This window comes from Ceratotherium simum, chromosome 13 (assembly GCF_057802395.1).
Source record: "Ceratotherium simum simum isolate JZ-2026a chromosome 13, ASM5780239v1, whole genome shotgun sequence".
In the NCBI taxonomy this organism is placed as follows: domain Eukaryota; kingdom Metazoa; phylum Chordata; class Mammalia; order Perissodactyla; family Rhinocerotidae; genus Ceratotherium; species Ceratotherium simum.
This window is the reverse complement of record NC_141912.1, coordinates 11,966,032-11,982,294: the sequence shown is the minus strand read 5'-3', so window position 1 is coordinate 11,982,294 and position 16,263 is coordinate 11,966,032. Positions and strand designations below refer to the sequence as shown.

General features: G+C 44.3%; 1 protein-coding gene across 1 annotated transcript; it reads right to left on the bottom strand.

The window, feature by feature from the left end:
- Positions 1-4,751: 4,751 nt before the first annotated feature.
- On the bottom strand, positions 4,752-11,727 carry EDN1 (endothelin 1). The gene is made up of 5 exons (XM_004432117.3): positions 11,163-11,727; positions 9,418-9,586; positions 7,819-7,977; positions 7,549-7,662; positions 4,752-5,986 (listed from the first exon to the last, which is right to left on the bottom strand). Exons 1-5 carry the CDS (start codon positions 11,224-11,226, stop codon positions 5,884-5,886), a joined length of 609 nt encoding a protein of 202 aa, XP_004432174.1. The 5' UTR covers positions 11,227-11,727; the 3' UTR covers positions 4,752-5,883.
- Positions 11,728-16,263: the final 4,536 nt, after the last annotated feature.

Genomic DNA, 16,263 nt, shown 5'->3' with positions numbered 1-16,263 from the left:
GGAAGATTTCTTGAGATGGGGAGATAACATAAACTATTTTTAAGTTCTTTCTAACTCTGAATTCATTGATATTATGATTGAAACATATGGGGAAGATTATTATGATGACGGTGATATACAGGATACATTGGAGAAGAGAGAAATAGAAAGACCTACCCTGTTGTGACATATAATTACCACTAGGGTGGAGCCTGGATAATGGAACATTTCAGCTACACAAACTCTCCAAAGAGACTCCTATAAGTGGGTCTTATAAATCTGTAGTCTAGTCTCATTTTGCCAGGGAAGTATCACCTTCAGCTCTCTCTTACTAAACCCTGTAACCCATTAGAACACTTATTAATTCATTCACATATTATTCCCAAAGCTCCCTGCTCAAGGCTGGAGGCACTAGAGAAGGTAAAAATCCTCCGCCATAGTCAGGTCTGCAGATGAAGAGACATAGACATTGAGTCTGCTTAAACGGCCAAGGTCCAGGTCATCTCTAAGAGATCAAGGTGCTTCCGAGATTCTGACCTGCTTCAAGGTTTGTCCTGGTCTAGGGTGATCATCTGTCCCAATTTGCCCATGATAGTCTGTGGTCCTCTGGTCATTACTAAGAGTGTCACCAAGCACTATAAAAAATGTCTCCATTTTAATAATAAATTATATAGCCACCCTTTCACGTTCCAGAGTTAATCTGAGAGGGCAAGACCCAACCTTACAAGCAGCTCCTTCTTCACGACAATCCTAGAGCAGATTTAGGACCCCAGCAAGTCCTGGTCTAAGGTAAACCTTAGTTTGAGCAACCATAAAGTTGCTCAGTTCAGCCCTTGCTGAAAACCTCCAAGGAGACAAAGAATACCTTAGAGTATTTCCACTTCTACCAAAGGAGATTGGAGCATGAGTTTGGGGAACGTGGAAGGTGAGAGGGCGATGCGGAGGGATGACAATGCAGCAGGACAACAAAGGTACAGGGACAGAAAGATTTGGCAATAAGCTTCAGCAAGCATGAGACAATGTGATCCCACTCGGTGAGGCTGATAAGAGGATAACTTACCCAGTGGAGGAGAGCTTGACACTTCCAAGTCTGACATACACAGAGGCGTGTACCAGTGAGACTATTTCAGTTTTTAAAATATTGAAATGCTTTCATACTGGTTGGTAAATAGCCATAGCAGCAAGAAGCCTGGAAATTCCACCCTGGCTGCCCACCCCTTCCCCAGACCACTGGACCTCCCCACAACCAACACCTGGAGGTTAAACATCTGGCCCAGCTGGGGACCACCAGGAACCGGCCCCACGGCTCTGTCCTGGTCAGTGCTCATGGCATGCCAGTGGTAGCTTAATATTGCGAATTTCATTCCTGGATACTTCCACACCCTTCCGCAGTGTAGGGTGGAGGCCTGGAATGACTCAGAATATGAAAGAGAAGAATAAGCTGCAGAAACACACAAGACTCTGAACCAACAAAACCGTGTGTCAGATTCCCGATGAGCTGCCTCTCTGAGCTGTGAGCAGCCTGTCATGCTCAGGACCCATCATTTCCATCAGTCAGCATCCCCAAGGCCGAGGCCCTTCTCTCTTCATTATCCGCTGGCACCAGCCCTAGATCTTTCTCTGATTATTGCCCAGAGTTTGAGGAAATGTTAGCTTCTGCCATCACATTCGTCACTACAGTTTCTTGCCGTGTGTTAGATCTATTGCCAGTGGTTGTCAAGGAAGCACTCCATGGCACCAGATTTGGAGGCAGGCATGGTAAATTGTCAAGATTTTTCTGCCAATCATGCTTTGGCGTAATAAGGATGATGTAGCTAGGGCTACAGGATGACGATCAGACTAGGGCTCAGGGGCACATGTGTAACACTGATATTACTGAGAGAGTAATAAAAAGTTAATTCCACCCATAGCTTGCTGGCAAGATGGAAATAATCTACATTTATCCAAGCTTTGGGCCTAGTGGTCTCGCCTCTGCTCTGAGGCAGTTTAAGGGGAAGGGGTCAGGGGTCCTGAGTTCCAGTATTGCTATTTGCCTGATGGAGGAGTCTGGACAAGTCACTTACTCATTCAATATGTCTGTTCCCTCGGCTGTCAAATGGGTATAAAAACGTTGTCCCAACATCTTGAAAAGATTATTGAAGGAGAGGGTCAAATGCGAGAAGGATGTGAAATGCTATGGGAAATCTAGTTCTTTACAAAGATGAGGGGTCGCTGTGAAATTTTAATGTTATGAGAAGATTCATACGTCACTTGTAGTAGATATATCCTGAGCCCTGACCAAGGATCCCAGGAACTGTGGGGGCAAAGGTGAGAGAAAGGTGAGGTGAGAAGAGCTCCACTGAACACATGGGCTTGAAAACAAAGTGTTTTATACATTGAGATCTTGGGCTTGAAAATAAGCATTTTCAAGTCTTTAGACACAAAAATAAAAACACTGCCTTGCACCATATAGTAAGAGAACCGACCAAAAGCATTCCCCATCACTCATATTATGTAAGGATTATTTGGTAATTAAACTCTAAAAAAATAATAATAATTAAAAGTTCCTAGTTATAGTCTATTTAATCCTATAGAAAATCACTCCAGGATGCCATGAGATTGGTACGCCTCCTTACATCCCTTTTTTCTTCCCCTCCATTTCTTCCCTTTCATCCTGTGAGAAGGGATCTGCCAACCATCATCTGTGAGGCTGGAAGGCAAAACTTTCAAGAAGAGTGATTCTGCCTCTATCACTCAGAACCCTCTATTAAGGTTTGCTTGGGCATCTGTCTCCACTGACCTCCAGGTGGCTCTCAGCAGTGCTCGAGTGTTCAGACTCCAGAGATGCTACAGCTTGCTGTGTTTTCTTAGGTAAGTCACTTCCCTCTCTGGGCATTGGTTTTTTCATTGGGAAGACAAAAGATTCCTCTTGCTCAATGCTATGAAGAGTTTTCCTGAGGGAACTCTAGCTCAGTATAATACCTTGAGTATTTCAGGGAAGCACAGGCAGGATTAAAGCCAATGGTTTCCATCACAAAAGATGACAATCACTGGGGGAGAAAACGAAGTACCCATAAGTGGGCTCCTCTCCCTCCACCAAAGATCACTACTGCCAGACCAGGATCCTCTGGTCCTTGGAGTCCTGAGATCAAAGCTTTGCCTAGCTGTTAGTGTGAAGAGAGAAATCTGTCCTAAGTGGGCTTCCAGAAACCATGCTTTTACTGGAAAAACAGCAGGAAATGTGACAGACCGTCCCATCAGGTCACCCCTCAAGCTGGCATGAGCTTTGAATAATATTGAATCTTTCCTCTACAAACTTGGAAAATATTTATTTCCTATGAACCTTCCAGGTTATTTTACTACTGACCCTCATGACCTAGGAGAGCTGCATTCATGCTTTTTCTTTTCTTGCCAGTTACTGAAGCAGGAAGCATGGGGCAAGAGGATTTAAAGAGCTAAATAAGAAAAATTTTAAAAAAAGAAAGAAAGAAAAGAAAAAGAAAATCTTATTGCCTTTGCATGCTATGCTGTTCTTTTCCTCAGTGGCTTCTTCTCATCCCTCCCAACTCCTCCTTAAATGTATTCGACCCACGTCCTCCAAGCTCAGACCGTCACTCTTTCGTACCACCACAGCTTCTTCAGGTGATCTCAGACTCTCTCTTAGAGCTACTAGAGAAGTTCCCCCACTTCCTCATTTAACAGATGAGGAAACTCATTATGCAGGGGGATTGAAAAGTTGCTCAAGATTAAGTAGTGGCCAAGTTCAGGCCAAGCAGCTCCACAATCCATATGAGAACTACGTACTGATAAAGAGCTTGCTAGATAAAGTGAGCTTTATAAGCAATGCCCCAAAGACATTGAACTGTCCCTTAAAAAAAATGTGGAAGATGAAAAACAATGCTAATAAGGATAGAAACTCTGCCCAGGACATTCGCTACGCACACCTGAAGACTGTTATTTAACATCCATCAGATGTGCCACTGTTTGGACAATAGTGATCACCATGAGCTAACATTTGTTGAATGCCAGACATTCTTTTCAACACTGCTAGAAGGGCAGTCAAGATTCTCGAAAGCTGATCAAGCTCTTACGGGCTTCTGTTGGTAACAACCACTCACAATACTATTCTCCCCAGTGGTTTGGCAAGGCCAGCCAAGGCAACGTGGAGAGGAGGATGGTGCTGTGACGCAAGAGACCTAGAATCAGCATTGGGCATCTCTACCTCCACGGGCTTGTGTCTGGCTTGGGCTACCATGAAGAAGCAAAGGTACTCATTGTTCCTTAATAAACAAAATTCTTGATCTGAGCAAATAAAAAGAGCTTGGGCGCCCCTCCTTCCTCTGAGCAGGCCATTTCCTCAAAGCAACTCTGTGGAACTGTGTATAACTAGGTACATTTTGAGAGGTCACCTTGCCATTGCTTCCTTCAGTCCATTAATATGGAGAAAGCACCTCTCACCACACCATCAGCTTAAACTGCTGGATCCTGTCTAACAGCCTATGCAGAGTTAATGGATGAAGTCCTTGGAGAGTTTTCAGGTGAAGGGGAAGCAGAAGGCTGCGAGGCAGGGAATGACAGAGGCGTTAAAGCTGGTTTTTCGTTTTGTTTTTACATTAATGCAGTCTAAAGGCAACTTTTAAGATATAGACCAAATTCTTTTTTTAATTAGCCAAGACTATTTTCTTTTCAACTGTCACCTTTCTAAGAAACCATCTTTAACCATTCCCCTACATAATTCTTACCACTTTGGCCCACTTCTTGGGAATTTCAGAAGTGATTCAAAACCAGTACAGTAGGGAAAAAAATATTTATTTTCTAACGTCGTTACCTTGATAGGCAAAACAAAGCATTTTCTCAATTTCATTCAGAAATACATTTTAAAAAAATACATAGACCAATATGGCCTGCCCAAACATATATTTAACATGGTAAATATAAGGAATAAATTGTTTGAATATAAATATCTATAAAAATATAAGTACATCCAAATTTAATCCAACCTCTTCCATTAGCCAGTTATGTAAAGGAAAATAATTTTACTGCTTTAAAGCATAACCAATGTTTACTCTTCAATGTCTTTCATAACCAACCCTATACCATTGTGTTTCCAAAAATCAAGGTAAGGCAATCTCCTGATTTAATTATCTTTTTTTCTTATGGATCAGAGCTAGTAGACTACCATGAAAATGTTATATCTACTACTGACACATTAGACTAGACTTCTATGAGGCTAGGATTTAGTATGGGGGTGTTGGGAGAGGGAGCAGAAGGTGGGGGAAGAGTTTGAGGAGGCAATAATTAAAGGAAATACTTCTGCCAGAGTGCAATATAGGTGGGTGAGGTAGACTCATTCATGAAACACATCCTGATTTACAGTAGTAACAGTTTCTTTAAGTTTTGCATTTTATGAATTAAAAGAACAAAGTCTTTTTTTTTTTTTACTCGAGTGTTTGTCCTTCGAGTGTCTTCAATTTGTGCATTCCTCAGAAAATCTTTGCGTGGACTTTGGAGCTTCTCCCTGAAATGTGCCAGGCGCCTGAGTGAGACACAAACACTCCCTTGGGATCCTCTTCAGGAACCCCACCAGCAGGTGGAATCTCCTTGCCTCCCTCTGGAGGATGCCACCCTAATTGGCGGGTCACTGTGTCTCTCTGCTTTCTTTGAGTGGTCCATTGTCGCCCCCAACAAGGAGAGACGAAAGCAGTTACCACTGATGGAAGCAAATGAAGACGGGTTGGGGGACTCCTTAACCTTTCTTGGAATGTTTAGAACTAGGACGCTGATCCTTTGCCAGTCTGGAACATGAAATGGTCTAAGCAGGGAGGATGCTTTTGCTCTGATCCCAGCCGGTGTGGAGAGAGTGAGAGTCAGGCACATGGCTCTCAGTGGAGGAGGCGGCTTCAGACAGGCCCCGAGGATCTGGAATCAATGTGTTCGGTTGTGGGTCACCTTCTTCTCTCCGTAGAGCTCAGCTCTCAGCTTCGCAATACGAAAAGATGCTTTGATGCTGTTGCTCATGGCCTCCAACCTATTAGAACAAGACAAGAGAAAACAAACGTTAGCTTAAAAAAAAAAATCCTTTCTGGGCAAAAGAAACACCTAAGGTTAGAATCCAGCACAGACAAATCTAAGTCTAGTTCCTGAACTTTCACCACCAGCTGCAACAGCATGCTACTCTTCGCTAACCTCAAGTGAAAACAAAGCCTGCCTCGTATGCCTAGAATGGAGGGGGATGGGCAAAGAGGAAGGGTGCTATGGTCATATCTAAAGGGAGTTGGGCATCAAATACAATTTTAAGGTAAACTAGAGATACTCTCTTTTCTTCTGTAGCTCCAGCCCAACCACCACCACCATGCGACTCTATGGAGAAACTAATACAGCATAGGTTTCAAATAGTCATCTATGTCTTCTTAATCACAAAAGGAATTAAAGGTGACTTAGTGGAAAAGAAATAAAAACAGAGGAGGTGTACAGGAAGGCCCAAAGCAAATATTCTATGATAATTAAAAAAAAATTTTTTTGCAGGTTTAATGTTTTCTCTTTGCAGGAGAAAGAAAGAGGGAAGAACTGTAATGTTGATTTCATAATTGATATAATAGGAACTAATAGAAAAAAATAATAATTTCCGAGTCAGTTCAGAAACTGTGGTTTACATAATCTTGTAATCTGGGGGAGCATTTGTGGCCTGAGATCATAAATATGAAAAGGGCACTGGCAAGTGTGAAGTCACAGACAGCTGAGGATGGCTCATGCATCAGCAGTAAACGGCTCAGAGGTGGTTCATGACTGCCAGGCCTGTGCTCAGAACACTTTGATCATGGAACTTCTTGCCCCTGGATTTCTAGGAAAAGTTTCCACTGACCATGATAGGGAAAGGTAGAACATGTGACAGATCTAAAAGGAGCTTTCCTCCCTCCAGCTTGTGAATTCCAAAACATCACTGTTGAGCTGCTCCTAGCAACCCTACGGTATTGCCTAATCCAGATCCTTCTCTGCCCCAGCTCACGACTGACTAGAAAAAGAGAGAGATTTTGGAATGACATTGGCTCTCCACCAAATGCATTTCCCTATTAAAAAAATATATAAATAAACCCAAAAAACAGCATGTTCTAACTCTCACCAACCCTACCTAATGACTTTATTTTCCCTGTGGCCATTCGAATAACTGCTACTTTTTGAAGAACTTGATTATACATGACATTTTGATTTGATAAAAAAAAAAAAAAAACTCTCCCTGAAATGATTTTTAATTTCTCAGGGAAAGCAATAAATATATTGACTCGGAGAGGCACAGACTGGATATGACTAAACGACAAAGGTATCTCTAGATATAACTTGTTGGGAAAATCTACCTTTAGACTGAGGGCTATATGCTAAAGATCACTAAAGTGTACAGTGGGCAACAGTCTGCATTCAAGGCCTTCAAGAAAATATTTGAGAGGGATTCCTTTTGCTCTTTTTAAGCTATAGAACATGAAGATCCCCTTTGTTATTTCCTTCTAAGCCCTTTTCCCATCAAGGTTAGAATAACCAGGGGATTAGACCATTAGCGTTGGTGATGGGGGCTGGCTGTTTGTGGAAGCCTCTTACCTTCTTATTTTTCTTCCTTCCGCCAGCTGCTGATGACTACACTTCTCTCCAAGCGTGGAACAGTCTTTTCCTTTCTTCTGGTTATTCCAGCCTTTCTCCATAGTGTCTTGGTTCCTGTTAAAATACACACAGGGAAAAACATTTCAGCAACAGTACCTTCAGGTGTTCTCAATGTCTCTGTTAATCTCTCTTAAACAAGAAGGCAGCCCCATAACAGGAAGGAGGTCAGGAGGCTGTAAAACTGATCGAAAGCAAAGTGTTTCTATTCACCTGAGTTTTTTTCCTGCTTGGCAAAAATTCCAGCACTTCTTGTCTTTTTGGCTAGCACACTGGCATCTAGTCCTGTGGTCTGTGGCCTTTGTAGAAAATAAATCCTTTAAGGATCGCTTGGATCTAGAAGGGCTTCCAAGTCCATATGGAACAATGTGCCTATTATCAAAAGAGAGAAACAAAGATATTAGCATAATTATTAGTCTTCCAAATGATGCATTCCATGGGGCAAACTCATTCCATTGGGACACAAGGAGCTCACCACACGGCGCTTGGTAGTGAAACTTAGGAGATTCAACAGCTGGGATCACATGCCCACCAATGGCCCTGAGTGAATGTACCCAACTGGGAGAAAACCGGTTTTTCTAACTCAATGAAATTCCATTTCAACTCTTACCAAGTTCAATTTCTTCTCAACACAAGCAGCATTGTTTTTTGTCTAAAGTTATAACGTCTCTCCTTTGGTATCTGTTTCATATTTTCTCCCTTTTCTAGAGTTCTATTTCGTTAACAGCTATTTGTGGGGGAGGAACCTCAAAGCAAAACCATGACTCACAAGATTTTGAAACTTATTTTCAATTCGAGTCATATATGATAATGTTAAATGTGCCCCTGAGGGGGCGGGGGAGACACACTACTGCGTGTACAGTTCACGCCCAGGTTTGCACATCTCTTGCAATTTGATGATATCATATGACTGTGGAAGGACTCACTGCTAGAAGGCTCTCCAGTAATCTCTAGTGTGTCCATTTTGATTCTCACCTAAGGAATCAAGTCCTGCCCTTGGAGGTATCACCTTACTAAGTATTAGGCTCCTTGTGGGTTTTGTTTAGTTTGATTTGATTTTGTTTGCATTTTGGTCATCCCTCGCCATAATGGGAGGGATGTTTTTGTTTACCACTGCTTCTGATGGGTGAACTAGTTTTCAGAGTGAAAGGGGGAAAACAGCTTTCTTCACTCTGGAGGCAGAAGAGAAATGTACAGACCATGTTTCTATTGCTGTCTTGAAATGGGCTTTCCTAAAGGGAAGGACAGAGGAGTCAGGACATCCAGGTTCTAGATCCAGCTCTGCCATAAACTCATTCCTGCACAAGTGACTTCAACATTTTGGGTCTTAGGTTTGTTTAATAGGTAAAATGAAGGGATTGGATTATAACTCTTTATAAGCCCTTCTGCCTCTTCAGTCTCTGCCCTCCCATCAGGAGCACAGGTTGGGCTAACCCACATATGAACTCAGCAACTTCAGGCAGATCCCACTGAAAGAACATTCCCCACAAAGCCCCACACTTAAAGTTTCTCCTCAGAAATGTAGGGAGCTCCTGCCTGCGGTCAGCTCTTTCCATCTACCCTGTCATGAGTAGTCTGAGCCACAGGCCTCAGAAGACTCTCTCCTCTGTTGCTAAGATCCAAGCTGTGCTGTTCTTTTCAGGAACAGAGGGGCATTGGCCCCATTGAGGCACTTTCATGCCGTCAGAAATGCTACCTTCAGAATCCAAACCAGGAGCTCCTCCAAAAAGTGACTAGAGAAACTGGGCTCCAGTCTCTGGCGAAGCCAGAGCTAGGGAATGGCTAGAGTTACGATGCCCTCTAGAGACTCACTCGGGAGTGTTGACCCAGATGATGTCGAGATGGCAGAAGTAGACACACTCTTTATCCATCAAGGAGGAACAGGAGCAGCGCTTGGACCGGCGGGGCCTCCAGGGTGCACTGGGAGAGGCCTTCTCGCCTCCGCTATCCGCTTCTGTGCTGAGCTCTGCGCCCAAGACCGCTGGGGAGAGAAAGAGCAGGTCAGAGGGAGATGTCTCCTCAGAGGCCCCGAGGCGCGCTGGATCACAGTACTGATGCCAGACCTAGCAGAGCAGATAAAAGCACATGAAGCATACAGCCTGCCTTCAGCAAGAAACACAGGGAAAAACAGACTTTAGTTTTTCCTCCTTCGCATGACTTCTCCTTTACCTCCATTGGCTTATCCACCATCAGAGAGATTATACAAGTGCAATGGAAACAAACACTTGAAAAGGGACTTAGCAGCCGCCTGGAAGCAGCCTTCAAGGAAATGCTTGGAAATGCAGCCTGCTAGAAATTTGGGTTGGCTTCTGCATGGAACTTAGTAGGACAGCACAACCTACAGTGGCCTAAAATTGGCTAACACTAAATAAATCACTACCTCTTCCTAGATTCAGAGCCACTTTTCCATGCAGGATGACCTTCCATTTAGGGGAGCACCCACCACTTCAGACCTAGTGTGGGGCAGGGGAGTCGCCCGGATGATATATACTCCTTGAAACAGGTGGAGGTCAAGAGCTTTGGGGAGATGATTGGAGAAAAAGAAGAGAAATCAGCTCCACAAGTCATTTCAGGAGATCAACCCACGGAAACCACTGACCTAGGGTGAGGCTGAGCAGCAGCTCGGGGGACCTAGTCAGGGTTCTGTGGATTTTGAATTCAGAGTCCCGGGAGCAGCACAGCACGTGTGGGATTCACTGCCTCCCCCGTCCCCACTGCACCATCGCCTCTTCTCCCTGACAAGTTAGCCATGCAGCTTATCTGCCCAATTTTGTACATTTCAAATGATCAGACACATTCCAGGATTTTCATTCCCTTGACATCCTTTCTCTTTAGTAAGGGTCAAGAAAAGACAAAAAAAGTGCATTGACCCTAAAAGAGGGAAAGGGGCAGATGCACACATACTATCTAAATCCTCAAGCAGTCAAGATTTATCCCAGCTCCCCTCCCAGGACAGGTGAGTAAAACTGAAAATAGAGCTCACACTGTTTTGGGTGCCAAAAACCTGCCAAAAGAAACCTAAAGTCAATAATGACAAATTTTAAAGAAAACATTTGCTTCACCCTGAAACCGCCTGGGGGGTTACTCAGCAGACTGTTCTGCAGGTGATTTTACTGCTCATATATTGCTTGAATGACTTGAATAAAATTCCTTGGCTTCAAGCTGAAATGTTTAAATATTTTACACATTAACACAACATTAAAGCAGTATTTGAATAAGATATGAGTTTCTCTGTGTCCTATTACCCGTATGAACACATATATTGCACATATACATTTGGCTAAACTCTGTCTTGTCTTTTCTTGAGTTATATTTCTAAAAGCCAAAGAAATACACTACGCAACAATAGCAATGTTATCTTAATGCAAGAGGAGCAACTGTATTCAATAGAGGAATTTTTTTTTCCACTAGAAAACTTAAGTAGCTTTGAGCAATAATTCCCAGACACTTGAAATCTGAGCTGCTGTAATAAAAAGAGGGAAAAACAGAAGCAAGAAAAGCATGAAGGTGCATAAGAAGACGTTAACATTCAGCGATTTACAAGTCGACGTGCCTACCTGTTTCTGGAGCTCCTTGGAAAGCCACAAACAGCAGAGAGAAAATCATGGGGAAATAATCCATTCTGAAAAAGGGATCAAAATTCTCCCCTGCGAGCTAAACCCAAGGAAAACGAAGAAAAACAGCTTCAGCTCCTTCCAAGCGCTTCTGGTTATTCAGCTCTCAAAGCGCTCCTTCAGCCTAAGTGCTCTCTAACGGGGAGAAAAATAAGTTTCTGCCGGGAGAGAAGGCAGCGGGAGCGGTCTGGAGACGCACGCGGCGGTGGCGCGCGGAGACAGCGGCGGAGACGCGAGGACCCTCTCGGCGCTCGCGCCAGCGCAGATGCAGAAGCGCGTCTGGCTCGGACAGCTCTCCGCCGCCTTTTTATATTGAACCCCCATAGAGTGGGGGTAAACAGCTCCAACTTTATTCCAGCCCCAGACAATGTTATTGTGTTATTAGTCACCAACAGGCAACGTGCAGCCGGAGATAAGGCCAGGCTCTAAAGGAAATCACTGCGAACTTCAGAGGCAGACGCCCGCCGTCTGACAATTCAGGGGCAGGGCTAAGAAAAAGAAAATACCCACTGGAGACCTTTGGTAAACCTGCCCGTGCGGCGCTTGAGTCGGCTTCCCCTTTGCAAGCTGCCAGCCCCAGAGTTCAAGAATCAGAAGAGGGACTCCAGAAAAGTCATACCATTGGTATGAAAAGTATGAGCTGCAGTTTAAATAGATTGTATTGTTGTGAGCGGGGAATTTTTTTAATTGTTGTTCACTTCATTTTCCTTTTATGTCTCTCCGATTTCTTTAGTGTTGATCAAACAGGGGAGCGCTCTCCCTCTTCACTTCCCCCGACTTGGGGTCAAAGTATTTTGGCAGATCAACGAGCACCCTTACTGCCCTTTCTCTTACTTCGAGCCCCCTCCCCCAAGTCTTTTTGGCTCAAGTTCTTTGCGTTCACAGTGGAAAAGATCAGTGAGGGAATGGCAAGGAAGGGAAGTTTAAACCAAAAAAAAAAATAGAGCCCTTTCAGGCACACACCCAATCCTTTCAATAGGACGATTAGAACCCCCCTAAGCTTTTTTCTGTGCCCACCCTTTTTCCCCTCGCCCCTGTTCAATAGCACCAGTCTTAAGAAATAGCGAGAGAGGAACGCCAGGGGGTGGTGAAGAGCTACAGGGGCGGATGTTTTATAGAGACAAAAAGTAAGTCTTGGCTTCCGAATAACAGAATGAAACGCAACCTGAGGTGGGAGCTGAGGAAGGGCACGGAATGGCGCCTCACATAAGAAAGGCGGATGCCCTTCAGAATATTCCATTTACTCCCTACACAGGGACACCTTTTCGGGGTCTGTTTTTCCTTTGGCGTCTTCATTCAGGGCGAAGGGGTGTTCTTGGGGAGGGTTAGGTAAATATGCACTGAGGGTGGCATTGGGAAGGGGGAAATGCCCGTGTTGAATAAAGGGATCAGATAATACCTCACGTTTAATAACGTGTTTACATTTTCAAAGCAATTACCTGTCTATTTAACCTTGAAATATCCCCTGAGGTACCCACAGGGCAGTTACAGCAGAGATGACAACATGCTGTAATGTATGAAACAAAACATAAATGGAACACGTTGGCTTTTTCAATTAGCGTCACTTTTGAGGTGAGAACACTGAGGCAGCCAGAATTTCCGTGCTCCACTCAAGTTTTCACGGTGCACTGAGTAAGGCCTGTGGCATAAATTCAGAGCATCTTCCCTGCACAGGAAAGAGATGAGTCTGTAGCTAGCACCTAGAGACGCCATCAAATAGATGCTTCCTCTATTTCCTCATCTTATTTTACTCCAATCACCCCCCCCAACCCCCCAGGAGTGGGAGGGGGTGTTCAAATGTGGACCTATTTCCAATACTCAAGAGGATCCCACGGAAACGTTTTCTCCTCCTTCTTCCTGCTTACCCTTCACCTCTAGAATCTAAAGGACAGATTTTATCCCAACACCGCCACTGTGGACGTGGGCACTCTTGGGCCTCCTGGACCTCCCTGGAAGTCACAGTTGGGGAGATGGTACTGTCAGTACTGTTGGTTAGTGACAGTAGCAGTGTCAGAACCATAATGAGATCTGTCCCCTAAAAGAGCCACTGTAGCAAGAGGTGGAGTTGGGGGTGAGGCAGGAGCCCTCTCCCTGACACCCATACCCAGAGAGGCCTCCACGCATCCCCAGGGGCCTTTGTCTGGGCCCTCTGCCTCCTCTGTATGCAGACCTCAGCCCAGCCCTGGGCACTGAGGAGGGCACAGCTCCCCGTAAGAATGGGCACCAAGCAGGAAGCCAGCTTTGCCCACCTCAGCTCTGGCCAGTGTGTCCCACCTCCTCCCCCCAGCAGACCACAGGGACAGCAGAGGAGAGCTGATGTCACAGTCACAGGATCCATCTTCCCCCAGCGAGGGAAAAGTGTCCTAGGAAATGCATCTCGGCAGAGATTCCCCCTACCCTTTTTTTTTAACCTCCTGGCAACTTTGACCAGACACTGGCCACAGTCAAGACCAACGTGTCTTGAGCTCCTCCCGGAAATGACCGCCACCCCCACCTTCCCTAGTCTCTCCAGGTCCAGCAGGGAAGCCCGTCTTTCCACCACCACCCCCACCGTGGTGAGGCTTTCCCTGCAGGTGCCCACAGCACCCAACCGTCAGGTGGGGAAGTAAAGCAAAATGAAACTGCTCACACACCTTCCCACACTTCTCCCTCTTCTCTCCTGTCTGTGTCATCCTGTGAATGCATTTGAATTATAAATACAAAAGGTGGGCAGCCGTGATCCACCCCCCATCGCCCCCACCCTTCACCCCAGACCTTCTGTTAAAATAAATGCACAGGATTTCAGACCTGGGAGGGTCCCGTTGTTCCAAGTACCATGTTGCCCTTATCTCTCTGAATCTTGAGTTTCCCACATGCCCACTCGCATGTGTGTGCGTGTGTACATGTGTGTGTTTTTATTTCTCTTTCTTTGTATGTCTTGGGGAAGTGGTGGTATCTGCCTTCTCCCTCCATCTCTCCATTTCCACCTCTGGCAGCAGCCCCTTTGCCTCCTGAGGGAGGAAAGGGAAGCCCCTTTCAAGCCCAGAGAAGGCAGCCGTGGCACTGCCAGGCAGCTGCCCAGCAAGAAATTTTCCCAAGAAGCAAGAGGAGGAGGGAGAGAGAACCCCAACAAACCAGTTTTACAGGCTGGATGCTCCCACCTCTCCTCCATTTGCAGCATAGCTAGAGAGGGAGGTAGGACAGATGAGATTAAAAGAGCTGGAAAAAGAAATCAAGGTGGAGATTCCACCTCCCTCCACAGCCTCCCACCCCACCCCTCCAAGATCTAGCAAGGGGAAGACTCTTGCAGCCACAGTCCTCCTCAGAGAGGAAAGGGAAGGGAAGGAGAAGACATAAGAAGAGGGCTTTTTTCCCCAACAGAACAGTTTGTTGTTGCTGTTCTTGCTTTTGAGGTTACACTTGGACACTGGAAACTATTTGATAAAGCTATTCTTTATGTATTTCTTTCTGTATCTCTTGCTGTGTATTAATAGATATCTATAAATAAAACAGCCTGAGCCCCAAATACAGATACTACACAGTAGCAAAGTGCACTGTTTTTAGCTCTCTTCAGTGTTGCTCTTTCTCAACTTCTGCGTAATAAAATTTTCAACTTGGCCAAGCCAATAAACCTGCCGGGAGATGCTGCATTTAGCTCAGCAGAAAGAACGGCCGTTAGGTTGCTTGAGGACAGTAGAATGGGGAACTACTTTATTGTGGGTGCAGTGGGGCTCTCCAGGTCCCTAGACCTGGTTCAGTCGTACAGTGTTGACTGTTTCGTGTTTCCACTTTGCACAGCGCTGTTGTGAAAGATCGTGCACTACAGATATTGCTCCATGCCACGTTACCTTCCTCCAGGAGTCATGAACAAACACAGCTTCTCCCTACCGTCTAGACTGCAATGGTTGATTTAGCACAGGAAATAGGGTGATGCTCAGGATAGATTCATCCCATGCATTTTAAAAACATATAACGTATGCAACTCTGCTTCCTTGGCACTTTCCACCGTAAGGCAATAACAGGTAGCAAGTGTTTAGTTTAAAAGAATATGTCCAATTCTTTAACCTAGCATATCCCAAACCTCAGTCATTCATACACCTCTTTCACGAATTTTGCCATCTTTGTGTGTCACCTGTACATTTTTACTGAATATTTACCATTCAACTGACACTTCTTTTGCTTGAATAATTTTAAGGAAACTTAAGATCACTATTATCCCAAGCAATAATATACATAAAATCACGGTTTGTGTGGTTAAATAATATACATAATTTACATGGTTAAATATTGTGCATGAAGTCATAGTTTAATACATGTTAAAATAAACATAATAATTGTGTGTTCATTAAGTAATTAGAAATAAAAAATGTTCAGCCATGTACCAGCACCTTCTACACCAAGCCCAGCATGCTTACCCCTCTTGGGAAACACCGTTCCTTCTACTGTGATCTCTTATACCTCATGTTAAGAATTAAGCCCTGGTTTAATTCTGCTCTCCGACCTCTGCTTTCCAAGATAATCTCCAAGTATTCCATATCAAAATTCTCATATGGATGCATCTCAAAGAAACAGAAGTTCAAGCATCCAGAATCTAGAAAAGCAAAGAGTTTATATCCAAAAAAACTTCCTAGTTGGTACTTCCCCTTGGCTTATCGCTTCAATATTTTGGTAGTTGTCCTTTATCTTATTTTGACCCTCTATCCCAAATTTAAATATTCTGAGTGTTTTCACTCACACACACACACACATACACACAACACATACATATGAACCTATAGATTGGAATGGGAGGGTAATTGTAATATTTCACACATCAGAGACTGGAAAAATGTGACAGCCAGTGGCAGCCTCCTCATCTTTTTTCTTTAATTTTAATTCTATGTTATGCATGACATGTGGAACTAAAGGGATTCTGATGCAGGGGTTAAAAAAGAAGACCACTTGAGGGTGAGTGAAGTAGAGTCAAGTCATTTCATTAAACCTAATTTATGTAATCATTCCAGACAAGCTTTCTTTCCACGTGTTTGAATGGGATGGTAAAAGGAATTAATTCTGGAGGGCAGGT

Excerpts from the sequence above, each read along its gene's own strand:
- EDN1 (XM_004432117.3), bottom strand. The coding sequence starts at position 11,226 with ATGGATTATTTCCCCATGATTTTCTCTCTGCTGTTTGTGGCTTTCCAA. Across the intron at positions 9,587-11,162 it reads CCAAGGAGCTCCAGAAACAG|CGGTCTTGGGCGCAGAGCTC; the intron begins GTAGGCACGTCG and ends TTCTCTCCCCAG. Across the intron at positions 7,663-7,818 it reads CAAGCAGGAAAAAAACTCAG|GAACCAAGACACTATGGAGA; the intron begins GTGAATAGAAAC and ends GTATTTTAACAG.